At 47.8% G+C, this 24,000-nt stretch overlaps 4 protein-coding genes across 4 annotated transcripts; 2 read left to right on the plus strand and 2 right to left on the minus strand.

The window, feature by feature from the left end:
• Positions 1–7,996: 7,996 nt before the first annotated feature.
• LOC143973643 (histone H2A.J) lies at positions 7,997–8,573 on the minus strand. The gene has a single exon (XM_077474501.1). The coding sequence runs from the start codon at positions 8,459–8,461 to the stop codon at positions 8,066–8,068; it is 396 nt and encodes a 131-aa protein (XP_077330627.1). The 5' UTR covers positions 8,462–8,573; the 3' UTR covers positions 7,997–8,065.
• Positions 8,574–8,727: 154 nt separating this feature from the next.
• Positions 8,728–9,614, plus strand: LOC143973644 (histone H2B 1.1). The gene has a single exon (XM_077474502.1). It carries the CDS (start codon positions 8,783–8,785, stop codon positions 9,161–9,163), a length of 381 nt encoding a protein of 126 aa, XP_077330628.1. The 5' UTR covers positions 8,728–8,782; the 3' UTR covers positions 9,164–9,614.
• Positions 9,615–11,171: 1,557 nt separating this feature from the next.
• LOC143973642 (histone H3) lies at positions 11,172–12,174 on the plus strand. Its single transcript, XM_077474500.1, has one exon. It carries the CDS (start codon positions 11,222–11,224, stop codon positions 11,630–11,632), a length of 411 nt encoding a protein of 136 aa, XP_077330626.1. The 5' UTR covers positions 11,172–11,221; the 3' UTR covers positions 11,633–12,174.
• A 650-nt stretch (positions 12,175–12,824) lies between these two features.
• On the minus strand, positions 12,825–23,561 carry LOC143973635 (uncharacterized). Its single transcript, XM_077474495.1, has 2 exons — positions 23,365–23,561; positions 12,825–13,836 (listed from the first exon to the last, which is right to left on the minus strand). Exons 1-2 carry the CDS (start codon positions 23,559–23,561, stop codon positions 13,212–13,214), a joined length of 822 nt encoding a protein of 273 aa, XP_077330621.1. The 3' UTR covers positions 12,825–13,211.
• Between the last annotated feature and the right edge of the window lie 439 nt (positions 23,562–24,000).

Consider the following 24,000-nt stretch of genomic DNA (forward strand, 5'->3'; position numbering starts at 1 on the left):
TAATAAGAACACCCAGGAGGAAGTCAGCACAGCACAGGGATGGTGGGAACCCCTCATAATAAGCAGCCCCAGTAGAAATATGACACCGCTCAACCTCTTCAAAGAGGAGGGTAGGGGCATATAGTACGGTGTGCTTTTTTGGGTCAGGGAAGTGAGCCAAATGAATTAAGAAGGTCTGTGTGCTTGATTCCAAAAATTGTTTATAGACATATACATGGTCTACTGATCACATGTGTTGAATTCCTCCGAGATCCATGCCTCATTCATTTTTAGAAATGTGAGGTAGTTAACACTGTGGTGAGCTAGGCGAGTACGCTTATCGGTCACAATCCCCCCTGCTGCGCTGAACGTCCTTTCGGACAGGACACTGGATGAGGGGCAAGCCAACAGTTCGATTGCAAATTGGGCAAGCTCTGGCCAGAGGTCAAGCCTGCCCACCCAGTAGTCTAGGGGTTCATCACTCCTCAGAGCGTCCACATCGGCCGTTAACCCAATGTAGTCGGACACCTGACGGTCTAGGCGTTCCCTGATGCTGGATCCGGATGACACCTGTCGATGGGTCGGCTGAAAGAATGACCTCATATCCGAAGTCACCAACACATCTTCAAACCGGCCTCTTCTTGCAGGCGCTGTTGGATTGGTACCCGCAAATCCTTCTCTGGGAGTGGGAATTGCTCCTCTGCCAGCGCACGCAAAAGCAGAATGCAGCATTTCTCGAAGCAAGGCCTGGAAGTGCTGCATTCTGACAGCCCTCTGCGACGGCGGTAACATTTCCGCCATTTTGTGTTTGTACCGGGGGTCTAAGTACGTTGCCACCCAGTACTGGTCCTTGACCCTCATGCTTTTTATACGGGGGTCCCTATTAAAACACTGGAGCATGAAGGCCCCCATTTGCACTAAAGTGGAAGCGGTGTGGTGGCCTGGCTCCTGCTCATCATCCAGGATAATGTCGTCCTCTTCATTCTCCTCTCCCCATCCTCGCACAACAGGGATCCCAGAAAGGTTTAAAGCATGCTCTTCTTGCTCCTGCTCATCCGCCCCGGCACCATCCTCCTCTGACTCCTCATCAGACTCCTGTTGTTGACTTGTCTCAGATAGAGTAGCCCCCCCTGGGAATTCATCCAGCATTGCGACTTCCTCATCTTCCCGCTCCTGCTCCTCCACAGCCTGATCAATGACACGACGCAATGCACGCTCCAGAAAGAAGGCATAAGGTACCATGTCACTGATGGCGCCATGGCTGCGACTGACCAGTTTGGTGATCTCCTCAAATGGCCGCAGAAGTCTGCATGTGTCGCGCATGAGCAGCCACTGGCGCGGTGAAAAAAAACCCAGCTCCCCAGAACCGTTTCTTTCGCAGAGTTCATACAGGTAGACGTTAACTGCACGTTTCTGCTGGAGCAGCCTATCAAGCATATAGAAGGTTGAGTTCCATCGCGTCGGGCAATCGCAAATAAGACGTCTGACCGGCAGATGGTGTCGCCGCTGAATGTCAGCAAGGCGAGCCATGGCCGTGTAAGATCTTCTGAAATGGGCCGAGATTTTCCTTGCCTGCCGCAAGATGTCCTGGACCCCAGGGTATTTGACAAGGAATCGCTGCACGACCAAGTTTAAGACGTGTGCCATGCACGGCACGTGCGTGATTTTGCCCTGTTTCAATGCGCTAAGCAGATTGGCACCGTTGTCACACACCACTTTACCAACTGTCAAATTGAGCGGTGTTAGCCACTCATCTGCCTGTGAACGCAAAGCTGAAAGGAGTGCCGGGCCAGTGTGGCTCTTTGCTTCCAGGCACAACAGACGCAGCACGGCATGGCAACGTCTCACCTGGCATGTGGAATAGGTTCTGGGGAGCTTGGGCGGTGCAGTGGAAGAGACGCTAGCAGCGGAAAAGGAGGAGGCAGCTGAGGAGGAGAGGGAGGAGGATGGAGTAGGAGGAGGAGAAGAAGAGTCAGGCCTGCATGCAATCCGTGGCGGTAAAACCAAATCTACACGGGTGCCACGGGTTACATGCTTGACGGCCGTCAGAAGGTTCACCCAGTGGGCAGTAAAACTGATATACCTTCCCTGCCCGTGTTTGCTAGACCACGTGTCTGTGGTCAGATGTATCTTGGCACCGACACTGTGTGCCAGAGATACATTCACTTGCCGCTGAACATGGCCATATAGCTCTGGGATGCCCTTCTCTGAGAAATACTTCCTTCCTGGGACCTTCCATTGTGGTGTTCCAATGGCCACAAATTTGCGAAAGGCCTCCGAGTCCACCAGTTTATATGGCAGTAGTTGGCGGGCTATGAGTTCTGACAAGCCAGCCGCCAACCGTTGGGCAAGAGGGTTATCCGGCGTCATCATTTTTTTACGCTCAAACATTAGGCCCACGGAAGCCTGCCTTTTTGCAGAAAAATGTGAGCTTGGCGTGATGGAAGGTGGAGTGGAGGACAATTGTGAGGAGAGAGGAGAAGGAGAAGTAGAAGACGAGGCTGGACGGTGAGAGCCTGCAGTGTGGCTTTGTGTGTTCCGTTGCTCCCACTGGGCTCGGTGATGGCTGCTCATGTGCCTTCTTAAGGCGGTCGTCCCTAGGTGAGTATTGGGCTTACCGCGACTAACGCGTTGACTGCAAAGATTGCAGATGGCAACGCTATTGTCAGCAGCGGACACGTTAAAAAAAGCCCACACTGCGGAGCCATGTGCCGGTGTCCTGGGAGCGCCAGATGTGACCGTACATGGTCGATGACTCGCTCCTGATACATTTGCAGTCTGCTTTGTCCCTGCTGTGCAATGTAAGTCATTGCTGCTTCTCCTCCCTATCTGCTGGTCCATATCTCCCTCTGAACTCCCCTCCTCTTCCTCTCTTGTGGGCACCCACGTGACATCACTAGACACGTCATCATCAACGTCACCTTCCCCACCGCTATAAGTAGAGTAGGCAGCAACACCGGGGACCAACCTCCTCCTTGGGCTGATCTGGGTACTGGCGTCAGACTGCTGAGTAGCGCTTGTTGCTACCTCCTCTTCCTGATCCAATACCAAGAGTGGCTGCGCATCAGAAATGTCCTCTTGATATGGATCGGAAAATAATTCCAGTGACTCAAGCGGAAGGTATGTGGTGGTGGTGGTGGTGGTCGTGTTGTTGGTGGTAGTGTCTTTGGGGGTGCACATAGCAGAGAGTGAAGAAGAGGGTGCAGATCGAGAGGATGAGGAGGGTGCAGAAGAGTAAGGCTGAGCGAGCCACTCAACCAAGTCTGGTGCATCCTTTAAAGTAATTGAACGCACCTTCTGCAACTTCCCACTTTGGCTCAAGCCTGTTGCTCCTGCCCTACCCCTACCACCCCTGCGGAAGGGCCTGCCTCTTCCTCTGCATGTCATTTTTTAAATGACCCTGTGACAAAACTCTTAGTCCCTATACCGCTGAAGGACTGCTGCAGTATAGGTGAGCGGTCAGCAGTGGTGCACGTCAACCCTATCTATTGTGGACCTATAGCGGTCCTTACAGAACAGCAGACTGTACCGCACTCAAGCCTATGTACCGTAGCACCCTATACCAAGTTACCAGTCCTTATAAGAACTTTTGTGGACCAAGCAGGTTGTGTATTAGTGTTTAGCAGACTGTACGTCAGTCCCTATACCGCTGAAGGACTGCTGCAGTATAGGGCAGCGGTCAGCAGTGGTGCACGTCAACCCTATCTATTGTGGACCTATAGCGGTCCTTACAGAACAGCAGACTGTACCGCACTCAAGCCTATGTACCGTAGCACCCTATACCAAGTTACCAGTCCTTATAAGAACTTTTGTGGACCAAGCAGGTTGTGTATTAGTGTTTAGCAGACTGTACGTCAGTCCCTATACCGCTGAAGGACTGCTGCAGTATAGGGCAGCGGTCAGCAGTGGTGCACGTCAACCCTATCTATTGTGGACCGATAGCGGTCCTTACAGAACAGCAGACTGTACCGCACTCAAGCCTATGTACCGTAGCACCCTATACCAAGTTACCAGTCCTTATAAGAACTTTTGTGGAACAAGCAGGTTGTGTGTTAGTGATTAGCAGACTGTACGTCAGTCCCTATACCAATGAAGGACTGCTGCAGTATAGGGCAGCGGTCAGCAGTAGTGCACGGCAACCCTATGTATTGTGGACCGATAGCGGTCCTTACAGAACAGCAGACTGTAACGCACTCAGGCCTATGTACCGTAGCACCCTATACCAAGTTACCAGTCCTTATAAGAACTTTTGTGGAACAAGCAGGTTGTGTGTTAGTGATTAGCAGACTGTACGTCAGTCCCTATACCAATGAAGGACTGCTGCAGTATAGGGCAGCGGTCAGCAGTAGTGCACGGCAACCCTATGTATTGTGGACCGATAGCGGTCCTTACAGAACAGCAGACTGTAACGCACTCAGGCCTATGTACCGTAGCACCCTATACCAAGTTACCAGTCCTTATAAGAACTTTTGTGGACCAAGCAGGTTGTGTGTTAGTGATTAGCAGACTGTACGTCAGTCCCTATACCAATGAAGGACTGCTGCAGTATAGGGCAGCGGTCAGCAGTAGTGCACGGCAACCCTATGTATTGTGGACCGATAGCGGTCCTTACAGAACAGCAGACTGTAACGCACTCAGGCCTATGTACCGTAGCACCCTATACCAAGTTACCAGTCCTTATAAGAACTTTTGTGGACCAAGCAGGTTGTGTGTTAGTGATTAGCAGACTGTACGTCAGTCCCTATACCGCTGAAGGACTGCTGCAGTATAGGGCAGCGGTCAGCAGTGGTGCACGGCAACCCTATGTATTGTGGACCGATAGCGGTCCTTACAGAACAGCAGACTGTAACGCACTCAGGCCTATGTACCGTAGCACCCTATACCAAGTTACCAGTCCTTATAAGAACTTTTGTGGACCAAGCAGGTTGTGTGTTAGTGATTAGCAGACTGTACGTCAGTCCCTATACCGCTGAAGGACTGCTGCAGTATAGGGCAGCGGTCAGCAGTGGTGCACGTCAACCCTATCTATTGTGGACCGATAGCGGTCCTTACAGAACAGCAGACTGTACCGCACTCAAGCCTATGTACCGTAGCACCCTATACCAAGTTACCAGTCCTTATAAGAACTTTTGTGGACCAAGCAGGTTGTGTATTAGTGTTTAGCAGACTGTACGTCAGTCCCTATACCGCTGAAGGACTGCTGCAGTATAGGGCAGCGGTCAGCAGTGGTGCACGTCAACCCTATCTATTGTGGACCGATAGCGGTCCTTACAGAACAGCAGACTGTACCGCACTCAAGCCTATGTACCGTAGCACCCTATACCAAGTTACCAGTCCTTATAAGAACTTTTGTGGACCAAGCAGGTTGTGTATTAGTGTTTAGCAGACTGTACGTCAGTCCCTATACCGCTGAAGGACTGCTGCAGTATAGGGCAGCGGTCAGCAGTGGTGCACGTCAACCCTATGTATTGTGGACCGATAGCGGTCCTTACAGAACAGCAGACTGTAACGCACTCAGGCCTATGTACCGTAGCACCCTATACCAAGTTACCAGTCCTTATAAGAACTTTTGTGGACCAAGCAGGTTGTGTGTTAGTGATTAGCAGACTGTACGTCAGTCCCTATACCAATGAAGGACTGCTGCAGTATAGGGCAGCGGTCAGCAGTAGTGCACGGCAACCCTATGTATTGTGGACCGATAGCGGTCCTTACAGAACAGCAGACTGTACTGCACTCAGGCCTATGTACCGTAGCACCCTATACCAAGTTACCAGTCCTTATAAAAACTTTTGTGGACCAAGCAGGTTGTGTGTTAGTGTTTAGCAGACTGTGCGTCAGTCCCTATACCGCTGAAGGACTGCTGCAGTATAGGGCAGCGGTCAGCAGTAGTGCACGGCAACCCTATGTATTGTGGACCGATAGCGGTCCTTACAGAACAGCAGACTGTAACGCACTCAGGCCTATGTACCGTAGCACCCTATACCAAGTTACCAGTCCTTATAAGAACTTTTGTGGACCAAGCAGGTTGTGTGTTAGTGATTAGCAGACTGTACGTCAGTCCCTATACCAATGAAGGACTGCTGCAGTATAGGGCAGCGGTCAGCAGTAGTGCACGGCAACCCTATGTATTGTGGACCGATAGCGGTCCTTACAGAACAGCAGACTGTACCGCACCCAAGCCTATGTACCGTAGCACCCTAGACAGACCAAGTTACCAGTCCTGATAAAGAGCTTTGTGGAACAAGTGAGTTGTGAATGATTAGCAGACTGCAGCAGAAGGGCAGCAGTCAAGTATAATATTCTTTCTATATTTGGAAGAAAGAATATTATACGTGTACAAGCCTATTACCGTACCACTGATACCAGTCCTGAAAAGAACCTTTGTGGAACTAATAGTAACAGCAAGTCTTTAAAATTATCCTCACTGCCTGACACACTGCTTCCTGCCTGTCCCTATACAAATTGGCAAAAAAGAGTAGGCTGGAACGATTAGCTGGAACAGCTCTTTTGTGGACCTGATAGTAACAGCTAATGATGATGATGATGATGATGATGAAGAAAGACTAATCTGGCTGAGCTGTCCCTAAAATAGCAGCATACAGCGCTCTGTCCCTTTATCTAAACTGACAAAAGAAACTCAGGCTGCTGACCTAACACCTATACCAGTCCTGAAAAGAACTTTTGTGTACCAAATAGCTAGCGTTTTCTCTGTCCCTACTCCACACAGGATCCTTTCCCTACAGTGACAGAAGAAAGAATGTAAAATGGCCACCGGATCGGGTGTATTTATAGGTTAGGGGGAATGTCCAAGTGTCCATGAGCTGTCATGTCTCAATTGGTTGTCCTGTAACACATGATAAACGTGTCACGAAAGGTTAAAGTTCTTGTATACATTAAACACGTAAGTCCGCCGGGGCGAACGACGGAAAAAGGCGTTCGAACCCGCGGACGGCGAAAGTCGGAAATTCGCCGCGAAACGACCGCCGGGCGAACCGTTCGGCCATCACTATTGTTAACAATTTTTTGTGTATAAGGGATTACTAAAGAAGGGGGGGGGGGGGGGGTAGGCACGTGTTCCATTTCTGCTTCCATCCAATACTCTGCAGATAATGTTTCTGATTAAATTAACATTTTGCTGATCTCTACCAGTCCTTACTAGATTTTTATAAAAAAAAAAAAAAGTGAAACAGAGAACACATGGACATGTTTTACATTATTCAAAAATCGTCTGAATCCATTACTATATATATGGCGGTATAATAGGGCTCATTATTCGTCTGTAACGTTCTTCGGGCGGCAAATATAAAAGTAGCAATTTGAAATCTGAGCCAATAATATATGTGATGAAGAAACAAAAAAAAAAATGTATTGAGATCTTTCTGTTTTCAGCCCAGAAAATAATTGTTCTGTAGACTTTCCATTGAACTCTATAGAGAATGTTTTCTAGGATTCTGTAGTACAAACCCCTTGATATAATACTTTGGTGCGTTTATTAACTGCCTGGAACGTTCCCCGGAAGAATGGAAATGTATCATCCAGTGTTAGTGTCAGATTAGCAGATCTGAGATGATTGTCTTAATTTTTAATGGAAATTACAATCTATTCCGAATTCCCCCCCATAATACGAGAATTCAGAGATCTGTGTTCCTGACTAGTTTGGGTGGGGATTCTTGTTTTGGCACTTAGCGCCCAGAGGCGATTCAGTTCGCATTGTGCGCTATATAAGTATTTCATTCATTCACTTAAGTTCTGATATTTTTTTAAATAAATTCGGCAGAACCAATGTTTTACCATCAGGGACGATCAGTCCCTGTAAAATGACCGGATCCCCCAATAATGATTTCCAGGCTCTTTATATGTAGTCATTGTCCTCCCTGTACAGATCTCCTGTACTAGAAGTGTGAATAAATAAGAATGTATTTCCCGTGTAAAGCTATGCAGACAATTGAGGGCTGATTGCATGCGATGTGGTAGACACAATGAGGGGTGTGTGGGGGGCTCTTTGTAGAGAGATGTGGGGGGCTCTGAGAAGAGCCTTTGTGTTGTAGAAATGAAAGGATTTGGGAGTAGAAAGGAGTTGTCGGGATTACTTGGATTTGGCGGCGGCCTTGTGGCTCTCGGTCTTCTTGGGCAGCAGCACGGCCTGGATGTTGGGCAGGACTCCTCCCTGGGCGATGGTGACGCCGCCCAGCAGCTTGTTGAGCTCCTCGTCGTTGCGGACGGCCAGCTGGAGGTGTCGGGGGATGATGCGGGTCTTCTTGTTGTCGCGGGCGGCGTTGCCGGCCAGCTCGAGGATCTCAGCCGTGAGATACTCGAGGACGGCGGCCAGATAGACGGGAGCTCCGGCCCCGACCCGCTCCGCATAGTTGCCCTTCCTGAGCAGACGGTGAACACGGCCGACTGGGAACTGCAGACCAGCCCGGGATGATCGGGTCTTGGCCTTAGCCCGAACCTTGCCTCCTTGCTTTCCACGGCCAGACATTTTGAGATTCCTGTGTCGTTACACTGACAAAGATAACCACCTTCTAGGGTCTCCTTATATTTATACAGTCAATGCTGTGACATCAAACACTTTGATTGGCTACTTTTCAAGCTAGCCAATAGTGTTCTGAATTGTTTCTACACCAATCAGTAAACGAAGAAGGAAAGCAAAACACTCCTCCCCATCACATGACTGAATCCTCCAATAGAAGAGTGAGGAGGGGAGGAGACTCATTTGCATAGGACGCCTATAAAAGCAGCACATGAGGGCGGCTCCAGCACACATTTGCTTCAAACAGCAGAGATCACATTAACCCTTATCATGCCTGAACCAGCCAAGTCCGCCCCGGCGCCCAAGAAGGGCTCCAAGAAAGCCGTGACCAAGAGCCAGAAGAAGGACGGCAAGAAGCGGAGGAAGAGCAGGAAGGAGAGTTATGCCATCTACGTGTACAAGGTGCTCAAGCAGGTCCACCCCGACACCGGCATCTCGTCCAAGGCCATGGGCATCATGAACTCCTTCGTCAATGACATCTTCGAGCGCATCGCCGGCGAAGCTTCCCGCCTGGCTCATTACAACAAGCGCCGCACCATCACCTCCCGGGAGATCCAGACCGCCGTCCGCCTCCTCCTGCCCGGAGAGCTGGCCAAGCACGCCGTCTCCGAGGGCACCAAGGCCGTCACCAAGTACACCAGCGCCAAGTAATCCCCCATCCCCCCCCATCATCATCATCCCAACACAAGACACAAAGGCTCTTCTAAGAGCCACCCACCATTTCCATCAATGAGCTCTCATCACATTTTGTCGCAATTAGAGATTCTAAATACATTCAATGAAGAATTAACTGATTATAACAATTGTACAATCTGATGAAGTTGGACATGTGAAGCTGTATTATAGTAAGAAATCCCTCCCAATACAAGCTGGTGTTGCAGATTCCCTTTATTTCGAATTTCCTGACATTTTATTTCCATCCAATCACATTGTATATCTTTCCAAATCTCCGTATAGAAGACCTGGATTTCATAACCACTAGGTGTCAGTGTTGCTCCACCTTAGAGAACACATGGGACCTTATTTTCCCGTAAATTGAAAGCGGATATTTATGTATATAAGGATAACACTTCTATAATATAGTATATATCGTTTTCACCTACACGTTTACTTTCTGCTTTATGGCTTATGTAAGACTAATGTCTGCAGAGACACATATACAAGGGGATTCTTAATTTTACTAAATCGTTTAGGGATCATCTGCTTAGAAATATTACTTACACATCACATTGTGTTTGATTCAAATGTGTCATATAGCATCTATTTTCTTCATGGGAATCCAACTATTATACATAATCATCTACTCACCTTAGATGGGGGATTTAGATCATCAGCTGGGCACACGTTGGCTTTCCTGGTCTGTATCCCTCTATATATAAGTGTGTGTGTCTTTTCTCTAATTAAAAACAAAACAATATATATATATTTGGTAAATATCAGATGCCTCCGATTGCAATACATAGATTGGAAAGTGGGGGTTACAACGAACATTTAACCCTCTGCCATCTAATTTGCTGAGATATGGGAAACATCATCCAATCTCAATGTTTCTAATTCTTACACTGAGAAGGAGGATTTCTAATCCTTCATTATAAAAACATTTCTTTGCATTGTAAACTCCATTAGCAGGGTCCTCATATTGCTTGTGTATTGAAATGTATTGTGATTGTACTGTCGCCATTTTTATTGTAAAGAGTTGTGTAAACGGCACAATATATATATTCTGTATTTTATTAATGTTATAATAATTAGTATCAAAGTCGAACACGCCAGCGCCAAGTAAATCCCCGACACCCCTTATCATCCCAGCAGGACACAAAGGCTCTTGTAGAAGCCACTCACATACACCATATCAGAGCTGCGATTTCATTGTAAAGTAAACATGATGAAGATATCGTGAGAAATATGGTTCAAATAATGTTTTTAGTGAATTTTCTGACAAAACCTTAATGTAAATTCATCAGATTAATTATGCAATCTAGAAGTCGCCCTGTGTTCATTCCCAAAGATTACGTTGTAATCACCTATTTTTCTTAGAAATTAGATTCGGAAAGAAAACAATGAAATCTGATTGTAGCACGTCCTAGATCCCCGCACAGAAGTCATTTCTCTTGTCACCAGCAGATGTCAGTGTTGCTCCTCCATAGAGGATACATTGTAGCAGTTTAGTTGAATTGTATCCACATGGATCTGATAGAAACCAATGAGAACACCGACCGATCCCAGATGTGGCCGGAGCAGGGAGGACAATGCTGGCTGGCTGGGACACGATTCATTGTCTGCTCAGCGATCTGTCCCTCCATGTTAGTACAGAATTGTGCTGGATGGAACAAGCTGTACAAGTCACCTTTCTACTTGTTATTCACTAAGAACGGAATAATCCGATCAGTGAGATCGGAGGAGGATTTTCTGTCATCTCATTTATTATGGAGACAAGCAGTCCAATGTGAGAGCTCCTAATCCTTACACATTGTGTGATGTGGAGGAACTCCCCTCCCCCACCCCACAAAGAAGAGAACTCTACTAACACAGAGAACGGGCAGATCTTGGCGGGCATTTTAAAAATGCCGCTTTTTTAAGCAAACCAATCATGAAAAGGGGTGTGTTTTAGCTGTCCAATCAGAAGGCAGTGATGTGTATAAATAGACGCCGCACAGCCCGAGTTCTCACACTTGTATTCCTTGTGGAGATTGGAAGCATTGATCAGCCATGGCAAGAACCAAGCAGACCGCTCGTAAGTCCACCGGAGGGAAAGCTCCCCGCAAGCAGCTGGCCACCAAAGCCGCCCGCAAGAGCGCCCCGGCCACCGGCGGAGTGAAGAAGCCTCACCGCTACAGGCCCGGCACCGTGGCTCTCCGAGAGATCCGCCGCTACCAGAAATCCACCGAGCTGCTCATCCGCAAGCTGCCCTTCCAGCGCCTCGTCCGAGAGATCGCCCAGGACTTCAAGACCGACCTGCGCTTCCAGAGCTCCGCCGTCATGGCTCTGCAGGAAGCCTCCGAGGCTTATCTCGTAGGACTCTTCGAGGACACCAACCTCTGCGCCATCCATGCCAAGAGGGTCACCATCATGCCCAAAGACATCCAGCTGGCACGCCGCATCCGCGGAGAGAGGGCCTAAGAAACCCCCCACCGACCTCCTCATCGCCACCCCCCACAACAACAAAGGCTCTTCTCAGAGCCACCACATCCTCCTCAGAGAGCTCCATACTATCTCATCTCCACTACATCATACAAATCCTTCCCACCACATCACTTCTTTCTTCTCATCCTTCTCTGCACTCGGAAGCTCCGTCTGTAAGCAAATCTGATCTGTAACATTATTTCCAATACAATCCCAGAGTAACAACACCTGCTCTATGTACCCAACACAATACAATGGGACGTTATAGAGTAAAATGAACATTCCTGTCAACAGATTTTACAATCTTTGTCTATTTGGACTCTTCACATTCTCTCACACAAGACACATCATTGCATTTTCTAGAAACCCGACAATTTCTTATTCCAGGCAACAAGAGTATTTTTGTCAAGTCTTTAGAGATCTGAAGATAAATCCGATTAGAACATATAATGGGAGGGGGTAAACCTTACACAGCCCACGTGGAGATGTCACTATGGGGGGGTCAGGGGTGTCCTCTACTACCTCATCCCATACTACAACCCTCATCATCGGAGATCAAACATCTCTGCTGGGGCGGCACACATTACAGGGAGGAATACATCCGCAATGGAGATCAGAAAAACAAATCTGGAAATTCATTCTTCATTCATTATCGCCCACCTGGGGATTTACTGTTGCTGCAAATATGTTATGTTGGCGGCCAATTTATAAATCCAAATGAGCCGCTTTATCGAAGAGCCTTTAGAGGATCACACTATGGCCTCATGCACACGGACGTTTTTACAGCCGCGTTTTTGAGCTTTTTTTGCAGCTTAAAAAGGCCTGTCCATGTTAGTCTATGGCTTCATGCCCACCTAGGCGTTTTTGAGCTGCAAATGGCATAGGCGTTTTTAAGCTGTAAAAAAAACCCAGGACCAGTGCGTTCCCTGGCTGCAGAGCTAGAGCTGTAAAAACGCGAATCACGGGAAAACGCGCACAAACGCGCAACATATTTTCTTTGTTTTCTGAGTGCCTATAGCCAAGAGATGTGTTTCTTTAAAAACGCTACTTAACGCAATGCTAAAAAACGCGCAAAAACGCCAATGCAAAACGCGGTAAAAATCGCGTTTTTTAACGCCGATTTTTCCAGGCGTCGGAGCTAGCTTTGCAGCCAGTTTTTTAAAACGTCCGTGTGCATGAGGCCTATTAGTTACTGAGCCGTTAATACAGGTTTATTTTTATACACATATGATGAATGTAACTTATGTTTAGAAAACACTCCATTCTCCTCATAACACAGGAGTCTTGTTGCCGATCATTCTAACATGAGCGGAGGATGATGTGTCTCCCGATCATTAGAATGATTCTCCGCATAAATGTCATTATAGAATGAAATATTAATCAGCCGTTCTGCAGCCAATCAGCGCTCATATGTGATTTGTGTCTCCTCTATTGGAGATGACATGCGGAGCACTGTGTGTGCTATTAGCGATGTGGGTGTAGGTAGGTATGTGTAGGTAGATAGGTGTAGCTCGGATAGGAGGAGGTGGGTGGCTCTGAGAAGAGCCTTTGGGGGGTGGAGATGAGGGAGGTATTCTTATTTCTTCTTCGGAGCGGCCTTCTTGGGCTTGGCTGCTGTCTTGGCTTTAGCCGCCTTCTTAGCCGGACTCTTGGCGGCTTTTTTCGGCTTGGCTGCAGCTTTGGGCTTCTTGGGGCTCTTTGTCGCCTTCTTGGCGGGAGCAGCTGCAGCCTTTGCCGGTTTCTTGGCGGCCTTCTTGGGGCTCTTGGCTGCTTTGCTGGGGGCTTTCTTCTTGGGGGACTTGGCTGGCTTCTTGGCGGCCGCAGGTTTCTTGGGCTTGGCCGCAGCCGATGGCTTCTTCTTGATGGTGACTTTCTTGGCCTTGTCGCCCTCTTGCTGCTTCTTGTTGATCTTGAAGGATCCGGAGGCTCCATGTCCTTTGACCTGGACGAGGCTCCCCTTAGTCACCAGCGCCCTGATGGCGATCTTCAGGCGGCTGTTGTTCTTGTCCACATCGTATCCTCCGGCGGCCAGGAGCTTCTTGAGGGCGGCCAGGGAGACCCCGCTGCGCTCCTTGGAAGCGGCCACGGCTGTGACGATGAGGTTGGACACGCTGGGACCGGACGGCTTCTTGCTGCCTTTCTTGGCTCCTCCGGCTGCCGCCTTCTTAGTCGCCTTCTTCTTGGCGGCGGGCTCTGCACTTCTATTGGTTGATATAGAACTTGCCTTCTGCACTGCTATTGGTTACACGCTAGACACGCCCACTCACTGTCACTCCAGTGTTGGGGAATCTTCTCTCTCTTGTTGTGTTTCCCTAGCAGAGAGAAAAACGATTATAATAAGAAATAGAAGGATGTCCAATCTTTATCGGGGACCCGATCTGCTCACTGGACTGTCACTTACCGATCTGTCACTTACCGCTCTCATGATCTGCTCAGGAGGCTGAACACAGAGGCTGCAAACACATCCATCCTCCTGAGCGTGTGTCCCATTCTTCCTTCTACCTGCTTTTCTACACACATTCTCATCAGAAAACAATCTTCTCACATCTCCCACTACAATCATCTTCACATTAGATGAGTGAAGAGTGAAGATCAGGGAAACATTCCCCTCTAATACAGAACTCTGCTCATCTATAGCTGAGTAGAAGGAGCCGGGAACAAAAACATCAGCCGGTGCCATGAGATCCTTGTGTGATGTGATGGGGGAGATTGTGAAGCCTCATATAACACTCTATCAGATTTTCTGCTGATTTTTTGTCTTCAGCATTACAAAAACAATGTAGTACAAGGGCCTGCCTGATTGTATACTAATTGAAACCCCTAAGGTTTGGCCTCCTATTATATGGTTTTGGTAAATCTCAAGGAAAAAAAACAGTAGAAAATCTGATAGTGTGTATGGGGTTTTAGAGATACAAAGGTGTCAGCTGATGAGAACATGTCATATTTCATGTACTATGTATCATTCTTTGCTCATTATGACAACTGTAAGATTGTAGCCACTGCACACAGCAGACTAGTAAGTAGTTTATTCTGGTGGTAATGTATCATTATTTGCTCATCAATCATCATGATAAATATATTGTCATTCAAATATGCCAAGTAAGTTTATTGCCTTATTTTACTACACAGCTATATAGCCTACTTAGAAAATATACTGTATAAAGAAGAGAGAGAAAAAAATAAATAAATAAATAAATAAATTATTAATATAAATAAGGTACTAATGCGCACAACCCCAACTAATCAAACCTAAACTAAACTAAACTAATAAAAAAAAAAAAAATATATATATATATATATATATATATATATATATATATATATATATTTAAAAAAAAAATATTATTAAGGGAAGCTGCTAACATAAATAATGCTCTCCACGCTATCTAATAAGATGTAAAAAAAAAAGGTATGTACCACTGGCTTTTAAAATAGACCACCTATTAAGTGACACAAATCAATAACTCTACATATATATGTACATAAATGTGCAAATATAAAAACACTCAAACCCCCCCTTTTTTTTTTCTTCTCCCCCCTCCTCTTTCCCCTTTTCTCTCTCACTCCCCATCCCCTCGCCCCCCCCCCCCCCCTCTCCCTTCTAATCATTCCCCATCCTGACCCCATCCCCCACTCTGTAGACTCACTCTATACAATTAAATATCAGCAGTACAGAACCCCGGAAACACAATCCACTGATGTGGTCCACCGACTTTCAACATGGGCCCCCCAAAACAAAAACGGCCTGGTAGGCACGATCTCATGAACAAGCCTACAGAGGCTGCAGGCGCTCACCCAGGCTCAAATAGCCTTATCCTCAAATGAACCCCGCACATCTTCACCCCCAGACCGAATTGGCTTTAAGTTTGAGGACAGAGATCTTTTACAACCCCACAACATACCAATTTGTTTTGATCTTCTTTTTCTTTCTTTTCTGTTTTCGGCTCCCTCGCCTTCTACCTTGTGAGAGCTACTCCGAAATCACTTATCTCTGATAAGTTGTGACCCAAGGTAGTCATGCTACCCTACGACAGTTTGTATGTTCAAATGCTCAGTGCTTGATTTTGTTTCTGCCATGAACTCTGATTGTGTTTAGGTAATGTTTTTTTTTCCAGCATGGTGTAATTTTCTGTACATCTATGCATTTTCCTCAATAAAAACTATCTTAAAAAAAAAAAAAAAAGTGCAAATATCGCAGAAAATATGTGGCTACATCACAATGCAAACATAGCTAAAAAAAAAAAAAAAGGTCCATGTGCAATACAAGTGTTCAAAAAAGTTCCAGTGCTATTCAGTAGCTCAATATCCAAAAGTGACAGTTTATCTAATGGTCATGCAGTGTTGTCACATATGCAGACATGCTTCACAAAAAGATAGACGCTCCACCTTCAGTGCTCCACCAGTGCACCCCCTGTTTCCCCCAGCCTCTCACCTCAATACGAGACCCCTCAGGGTCAAACACACTTGTGGGGGAAATTGCTGGCTTAGCTTCTTATAGATGATTCGTTCAGCCTCACATTCAAATCACAATACCACCGATCATGGGGGAAAGAAAGGGGACTCTCATGTGTAGAATTGTAAATAGTGATGGACGAACTTCCGACGTGACATTTCGCAAACGCGAAACGCGAACGCGGCCGATAGTTTGCGGATCATAACGTTCACGGCGGGCCCCATTGACATCAATGGGAGGTGAACTTTCCAAACCTACAGGTCATATTTGCAGCCACAAAATAATTACTAGCTAGTAGCTGTGCACACATAGTCCCACCACATGGCCAATGACATAGCACATGTATGAATGAATCTGGGATCGACAACTACAAGCTTTCTTTTTTTATATGTGAAATTCTGACAATTCAGGACTCATGAGACAATGGAGGTAAGGAAAGGTCAGGGTAGACAAAGACGAGGGTGCAGGAGATGACCCCCAGCACCGTGATATAGAGCACTGACACCTGCACCGTGATAGAGAGCACTGACATCAGCAGCGTGACATAAAGCACTGACATCAGCACCATGATATACAGCACTGACACCAGCACCGTGATATACAGCACTGACACCTGCACCGTAAGCAGCCCCAGGAGGAAGTCAGCACAGCACAGGGATGGTGGGAGCCCCTCATAATATGCACAGCAGAGGTAAAGCCCCAGGAGGAAGTCAGCACAGCACAGGGATGGTGGGAGCCCCTCATAATAAGCAGCCCCAGGAGGAAGTCAGCATAGCACAGGAATGGTGGGAGCTCCTCATAATAAGCAGCCCCAAGAGGAAGTCAGCACAGCACAGGGATGGTGGGAGCCCCTCATAATAAGCAGCCCCAGGAGGAAGTCAGCACAGCACAGGGATGGCAAACTTTACAAACCTACAGGTCATATTTGCAGCCACAAAATAATTACTAGCTGTGCACACATAGTCCCACCACATGGCCAATGACATAACACATGTATGAGGTGAATCTGGGATCGACAACTACAAGCATTCTTTTTTTATATGTGAGAAAATTGAGTACTGTCCGTGATACTTTTTTTATTTGCACTAACATACAATTTTTCAGGACAAGCTTTCGGGTATGTCCCCTTCTTCAAGGTCCAAGCAGTACTCCTTGGACCTTGAAGAAGGGGACATACCCGAAAGCTTGTCCTGAAAAATTGTATGTTAGTGCAAATAAAAAAAGTATCACGGACAGTACTCAATTTTCTCTGTCACAATTGCACTAATACGGCTACAATCACATTAAGTATTTTTTTATATGTGAAATTCTGAAAATTCAGGACTCATGAGGCAATGGAGGCGAGGGAAGGTCAGGGTAGGCAAAGAAAAGGGTGCAGGAGATGATCACCAGCACCGTGATATAGAACACTGACACCTGCACCGTGATAGAGTGATCTGACACCAGCACCGTGATAGAGAGCACTGACATCAGCAGCGTGACATAAAGCACTGACACCAGCACCGTGATATACAGCACTGACACCTGCACCGTAAGCAGCCCCAGGAGGAAGTCAGCACAGCACAGGGATGGTGGGAGCCCCTCATAATGAGCATAGCACAGGGATGGTGGGAGCCCCTCATTATAAGCAGCCCCAGGAGGATGTCAGCATAGCACAGGGATGGTGGGAGCCCCTCATCATAAGCAGCCCCAGGAGGAAGTCAGCACAGCACAGGGATGGCAAACTTTACAAACCTACAGGTCATATTTGCAGCCACAAAATAATTACTAGCTGTGCACACATAGTCCCACCACATGGCCAATGACATAACACATGTATGAGGTGAATCTGGGATCGACAACTACAAGCATTCTTTTTTATATGTGAAATTCTGACAATTCAGGACTCATGAGGCAATGGAGGCGAGGGAAGGTCAGGGTAGGCAAAGAAAAGGGCGCAGGAGATGATCACCAGCACCGTGATATAGAACACTGACACCTGCACCGTGATAGAGTGATCTGACACCAGCACCGTGATAGAGAGCACTGACATCAGCAGCGTGACATAAAGCACTGACACCAGCACTGTGATATACAGCACTGACACCTGCACCGTAAGCAGCCCCAGGAGGAAGTCAGCACAGCGCAGGGATGGTGGGAGCCCCTCATAATGAGCATAGCACAGGGATGGTGGGAGCCCCTCATAATAAGCAGCCCCAGGAGGATGTCAGCATAGCACAGGGATGGTGGGAGCCCCTCATAATAAGCAGCCCCAGGAGGATGTCAGCATAACACAGGGATGGTGGGAGCCCCTCATCATAAGCAGCCCCAGAAGGAAGTCAGGTCAGCACAGGGATGGCAAACTTTACAAACCTACAGGTCATATTTGCAGCCACAAAATAATTACTAGCTGTGCACACATAGTCCCACCACATGGCCAATGACATAACACATGTATGAGGTGAATCTGGGATCGACAACTACAAGCATTCTTTTTTATATGTGAAATTTTGACAATTCAGGACTCATGAGGCAATGGAGGCGAGGGAAGGTCAGGGTAGGCAAAGAAAAGGGTGCAGGAGATCATCACCAGCACCGTGATATAGAACACTGACACCTGCACCGTGATAGAGTGATCTGACACCAGCACCATGATAGAGAGCACTGACATCAGCAGCGTGACATAAAGCACTGACACCAGCAGCGTGACATAAAGCACTGACACCAGCACCGTGATATACAGCACTGACACCTGCACCGTAAGCAGCCCCAGGAGGAAGTCAGCACAGCACAGGGATGGTGGGAGCCCCTCATAATAAGCAGCCCCAGGAGGAAGTCAGCACAGCACAGGGATGGTGGGAGGCCCTCATAATATGCAGCCCCAGGAGGAAGTCAGCACAGCACAGGGATGTTGGGAGCCCCTCATAATAAGCAGCCCCTAGAGGAAGTCAGGACAGCACAAGGATGGTGGGAGCCCCTCATAATGAGCATAGCACAGGGATGGTGGGAGCCCCTCATAATATGCACAGCAGAGGTACAGCCCCAGGAGAATCTGAGGTGAATCTGAGATCGACAACTACAAGTAGGGATCAGCCGAACACCCCCCGGTTCGGTTTGCCCCAGAACTTTCGAACGGACCCCAAATTCATACGAACTTTAGAACCCCATTGAAGTCTATGGGACTCGAACGTTCGAAATTAAAAGTGCTAATTTTAACGGCTAATATGCAAGATACTGTCCTAAAAAGGGTTTGGGGACCTGGCTCCTGCCCCAGGGGACATGGGTCAATGCCTAAAATGTTTTTAAAAATGTCCGTTTTGGCGGGAGCACTGATTTTAATGACGATTAAAGTGAAAAAAAAAAAAGTGAAATATTCCTTTAAATATGGTGCCTGGGGGGTGTCTGTAGTATGCCTGTGAAGTGCCACGTGTTTCCCGTGTTTAGAACAGTCCCTGCACAAAATGACATTAAACGGAAATAACATCATTGAAAACTGCTTGCGGTTTTAATGTTATATCTGGTTCCTGCAATATGGTTGAAAATTATTGAGAAAAATGGCATGGGTATCCCTCCCTGCCCATTACCAGCCCCTTTGGGTCTTGTACGCATATTAAGGGGAACCCCGTACCCATATTAAAAAAAGGAAATGCGTGTGGCCCCCAGGCCCTATATACTCAGAACAGCAGTATATAGGCGGTGAAAACAAGACAGGGACTGTGTAGGTTTGTTGTGTTAAGTTGAATCTGTTTGTAATTTTCAACTGGTACATTTTTAAAGTGTAGCTCCAGTCAAAAAAACTATTTTTAAGCTTTTTGGAAAACATAGGGAAGGGTTATCACCCCTGTATAATTTGTTTTGTTGTCCATCTTTTTTCATCTCACTTGCTGTTGTCTCCTTCCGTTTGCAAGTAGGAGATGTTTGTAAGTTGGATGTTTGAAAGTAGGGGCCTGCCCTATATGCTCTGCAGAAATGGCGGAACAAGGTGTTGGTTTTGCCACAACATTGTAAGCCCTCAAAGTGACTCTTGGTGGGCACTGGAGCGCCCTGCTGTGGACAGTTATATCAAGAATTGTAATTACATGCCATTGTTGAACAGTGGTAGAAAAATTTACCTTTGGTGGTTGTGGTGCTGGTGCCACAACACTATAAGTCCTCACAGTTACTCTGGGTGGGCACAGGAACGGGCCCTCCTGTGAAATATTATATCAAGAATTGTAATTACATGTCCCTGTTAAACAGGGGCAGAAAAATGCAACCTCTCCCATATACTTTAGTTTTATTGCAGGAATTCGCCCTGCTGCAAAGCATTGCATCAAAAATTGTAATTAAACGCCCCTGTTAAACAGGGGCAGAACAATTGGGCTTTAGGCACTGGTGCTGGTGCCACCACACTGCAACCTCTCCCATATACTCTAGTTTTATTGCAGGAATTAGCCCTGCTGCAAAGCATTGCATCAAAAATTGTAATTAAACGCCCCTGTTAAACAGGGGCAGAAAAATTGGGCTGATGGCATCACCCAGAACCAGTGCACACAGACTTTCCTGGCCTGCTTCAGGACATCCTGTAAGCTGGGGTACCTGCCCAAGAACCGCTGCACCACCAGGTTAAGGATGTGAGCTACACAGGGCACATGGGCCAGTTGTCCCTGTCGGAGGGCGGAGAGGAGGTTGGTGCCATTGTCACAAACCACCATGACTGGCTTAAGCTGGCGTGGCGTCAACCACCTCTCGGCCTGCCCCTGCAGAGCTGACAAAACATCCGCCCCAGTGTGGCTTCTGTCCCCCAAACAAACCAGTGCAAGCACGACATGGCATTGTTTTGCCTGTGTACTTGCGTAGCCCCTGGAACGCCTACGGAGCACCGCTGGTTCTGAGGACAGAGCACTGGAAGAGGCCATGGAGGAAGAAGAAGAGGAGGGGGTGGAGGAGAGAGGTGTGTCACAACCAATAGTAGCATTTTGGAGGTGTGGTGGCGGAACAACCTCCAACACTACTACACCTTGTCCTGCATCCTTCCCAGCTGCCAGAAGAGTGACCCAATGGGCCGTGAAAGACAGGTAACGTCCCTGTCCATGCCTGCTGGACCATGAGTCAGCGGTAATATGCACCTTACCGCTGACCGCCCTGTCCAGCGAGGCAAGGACATTGCCTTCCACATGCCGGTAGAGAGCCGGAATCGCCTTCCGTGAGAAAAAGTGGCGTTTGGGGACCTGCCACTGAGGAACCGCACATTGTACAAACTCACGGAAGGGGGCCGAGTCTACCAACTGAAAAGGCAGCAGTTGAAGTGCTAGCAATTTAGCCAAGCTAGCATTCAACCGCTGGGCATGTGGATGGCTGGGAGTGAACTTCTTTCGCCGGTCCAGCAGCTGGGGCAGGGACATTTGCCTGCTATAATCGGACGTAAGTGTACTGCTAGCAGAGTGCCCGGAAACACTTGGCTGTGACACACCTAATTCTACACCTTCATTCCTCTCAGAGCAGGTTTCAGAGAGGACTGAAGGTCTAGTGGGGTTGGAGATGCCAGCTGATGAGGAGCAAGGAGAGGTCCGCTTTGTTCTTTGGTGTGGGTCTTTGAGCTATGCTTGCCAACAAGCTGCATGGCAGGTCAACATATGTCTGGTCAAGCATGTGGTGCCCAAGCGGCTTATGTTTTGGCCACGCAAGATACGCTTGAGACATATGTTGCAAATAGCAGCGGTGCGATCTGATGCACTCGTCTCAAAAAAGGCCCACACCAAAGAACTTTTAGAATAACGCGCAGAGACAGCGCCCTGCACAGGCGGAGCTCTGCGGTGTGATTCAGTCGGTGTGCTGCCCCTAAGCTGGCCCCCGGAGGGCATCCTGCCTCTTTAGACATGTGCCTCCTCCTCCTCCTCCTCCTCTCTCCTACCAGGCACCCACGTGGAGTCAGTGCCCTCATCATCCCCTCCCTCTTCAGCGCTGTAGCAAACCTGGCAGTATGCTGCAGCTTGTGGAACATGACTGCCAGATTGCTGTCCTTCTTGAGCATCCCCTCTCTCTGCGCTCGCGCTACTGCCTTCCTCTAGCTGAGTGTCATCGTCAGAGCCTACAAAACACTGGGCATCCTCCTGGAGCATGTACCCAACACTGTGCTCAAAGAGTTCAGGAGACTCCTCAGGAGGACGTGGTGGGTCTAGGGAAGGAGTCACTGATGATGACATTGAGAGGAGGGAAGACAATGTGTTGGCAGCTGCTTGGCTAGTACCCTGAGACTGGGTGAGAGAGGATGAGGAGGATGAAGAGGGCTTGGTCATCCACTCTACCAAGTCGTTGGCATGTTGCGGTTCAACATGTCCAGCTGCCGAAAAGAAGGACAAGCGTGTCCCATGGCCACGTGCTGATGACAATGCACCGCGTCCACGACCAGCACTGTTGTCTCTAGACACAGAGCCTGCTTGCCCTCTTTCATCGGCTCGCGCCTGTCTGCCTCTCCTTGCTGGCCTTCCAGACATGGTAATGGCCTGAAGGGAGTTGGGTAAAACAGCAGTTGGGTAGTGTATATTGTGCTGGAGGCACACAACACCCACTAACTCCTGCAGATGCCTTTATTATAGAACACCAGAGATAAAGGGGTATACTGTAATGGAGTCACAAAACACCCACTAAGCCCTGCAGATGGCTCTATTAGAGAACAGCAATAAACGGTAGATACAGGTGTATATTGTGCTGGAGGCACACAACACCCACCAACTCCTGCAGATGCCTTTAATATAGAACACCAGAGATAAAGGGGTATACTGTAATGGAGTCATACAACACCCACTAAGCCCTGCAGATGGCTCTATTAGAGAACAGCAATAGAGGGTAGATACAGGTGTATATTGTGCTGGAGGCACAAAAAACCCACTAACTCCTGCAGATGCCTTTTTTATAGAACACCAGAGATAAAGGGTTATATACAGATGTATACTGTGCTGTGCTGGAGGCACACACAACTTCCAATAACTCCTGCAGATGGCAAGTGGGTTCAAATAGAGAAGAGCTATGTAGGTGGATATAGTGGTGTGTACTGGGTACAGAGCACACAGACAGCACGCACAAGCTCCTAACACTACTGACTGCAAGCTCTATATTGGCCGCCGCGGCCCAGCAACACGCCTCGGGGAGAGAGACTCACCCAGAGCTACGGCAGATAATCCCTCCAGCCTCTCTCACCTATACCCCACCTCATCAAAGTGGATGTGTACAACACCACACTCCATCTCCAGCCTCCACTGAATCTCTGCTCGGCAGAAACTTTAGTGATCCTCTATACTCCCCAGCAGGTCCAAACCTTAACCCATCACCAGGGGGATCCTCTCCATCTTTCTCCCTCTCTGAATCTGGCACCCATACAGATGACCTCTTGAAGATGTCAGCTCTCTTGGAAAGGGGCTTAGCATCTACTGCAGCTAAAATAACAGGGGACATAAAAACAGATTTCCAAAACCTGGATGCCAGGATGGAAGCTATAGAACACAAACTCGACATGACAGTCTCCGTAACAATCAAAATTCAGAACACATCCAGACTTGGATACCGCCAAGTGGATACCGCCATACTCAGAATTGATGAACTTGAAAACAGATCCAGACGCTATAATTTCCGGATTAGAGGACTACCAGAATCTATTTCTGATGTGTCACAAGCTACCCAAGACATCAATAAATCCTTGATCCCAAACATACCACAATATCACTTGGAACTAGATAGGGTCCACGGGGACCTAGGACCCCCTAGAAAAGACGGATCCCCCAGAGACATCATTGCCAAGCCACACTTTTACCTGGTCAAGGAGGAGATCATGAAACAGTCCAGAGTGACGAAACAACTCTCTTATCAAGGCCATCCTATCCAGGTCTTGGCTGACCTCTCTCCCTCCACGATTCAAAGAAGAAGAGCCCTAAAACCCCTTCTGCTGGTGCTCGCA

This window comes from Lithobates pipiens, unplaced genomic scaffold, assembly GCF_037356315.1.
Source record: "Lithobates pipiens isolate NorthernLeopardFrog02 unplaced genomic scaffold, aLitPip1_a1.2 Scaffold_88, whole genome shotgun sequence".
Classification (NCBI taxonomy): Eukaryota; Metazoa; Chordata; class Amphibia; order Anura; family Ranidae; genus Lithobates; species Lithobates pipiens.

Bases quoted from the DNA above. Each gene is read 5' to 3' on its own strand.
- LOC143973635 (XM_077474495.1), bottom strand. From the start codon at position 23,561: ATGTCGAGTTTGTGTTCTATAGCTTCCATCCTGGCATCCAGGTTTTGG. The intron at 13,837-23,364 runs GTTTGGACCTGC...ATCAACCAATAG, and splicing joins CCCCCTGGTGATGGGTTAAG to AAGTGCAGAGCCCGCCGCCA.
- LOC143973643 (XM_077474501.1), bottom strand. From the start codon at position 8,461: ATGTCTGGCCGTGGAAAGCAAGGAGGCAAGGTTCGGGCTAAGGCCAAG.
- LOC143973644 (XM_077474502.1), top strand. From the start codon at position 8,783: ATGCCTGAACCAGCCAAGTCCGCCCCGGCGCCCAAGAAGGGCTCCAAG.
- LOC143973642 (XM_077474500.1), top strand. From the start codon at position 11,222: ATGGCAAGAACCAAGCAGACCGCTCGTAAGTCCACCGGAGGGAAAGCT.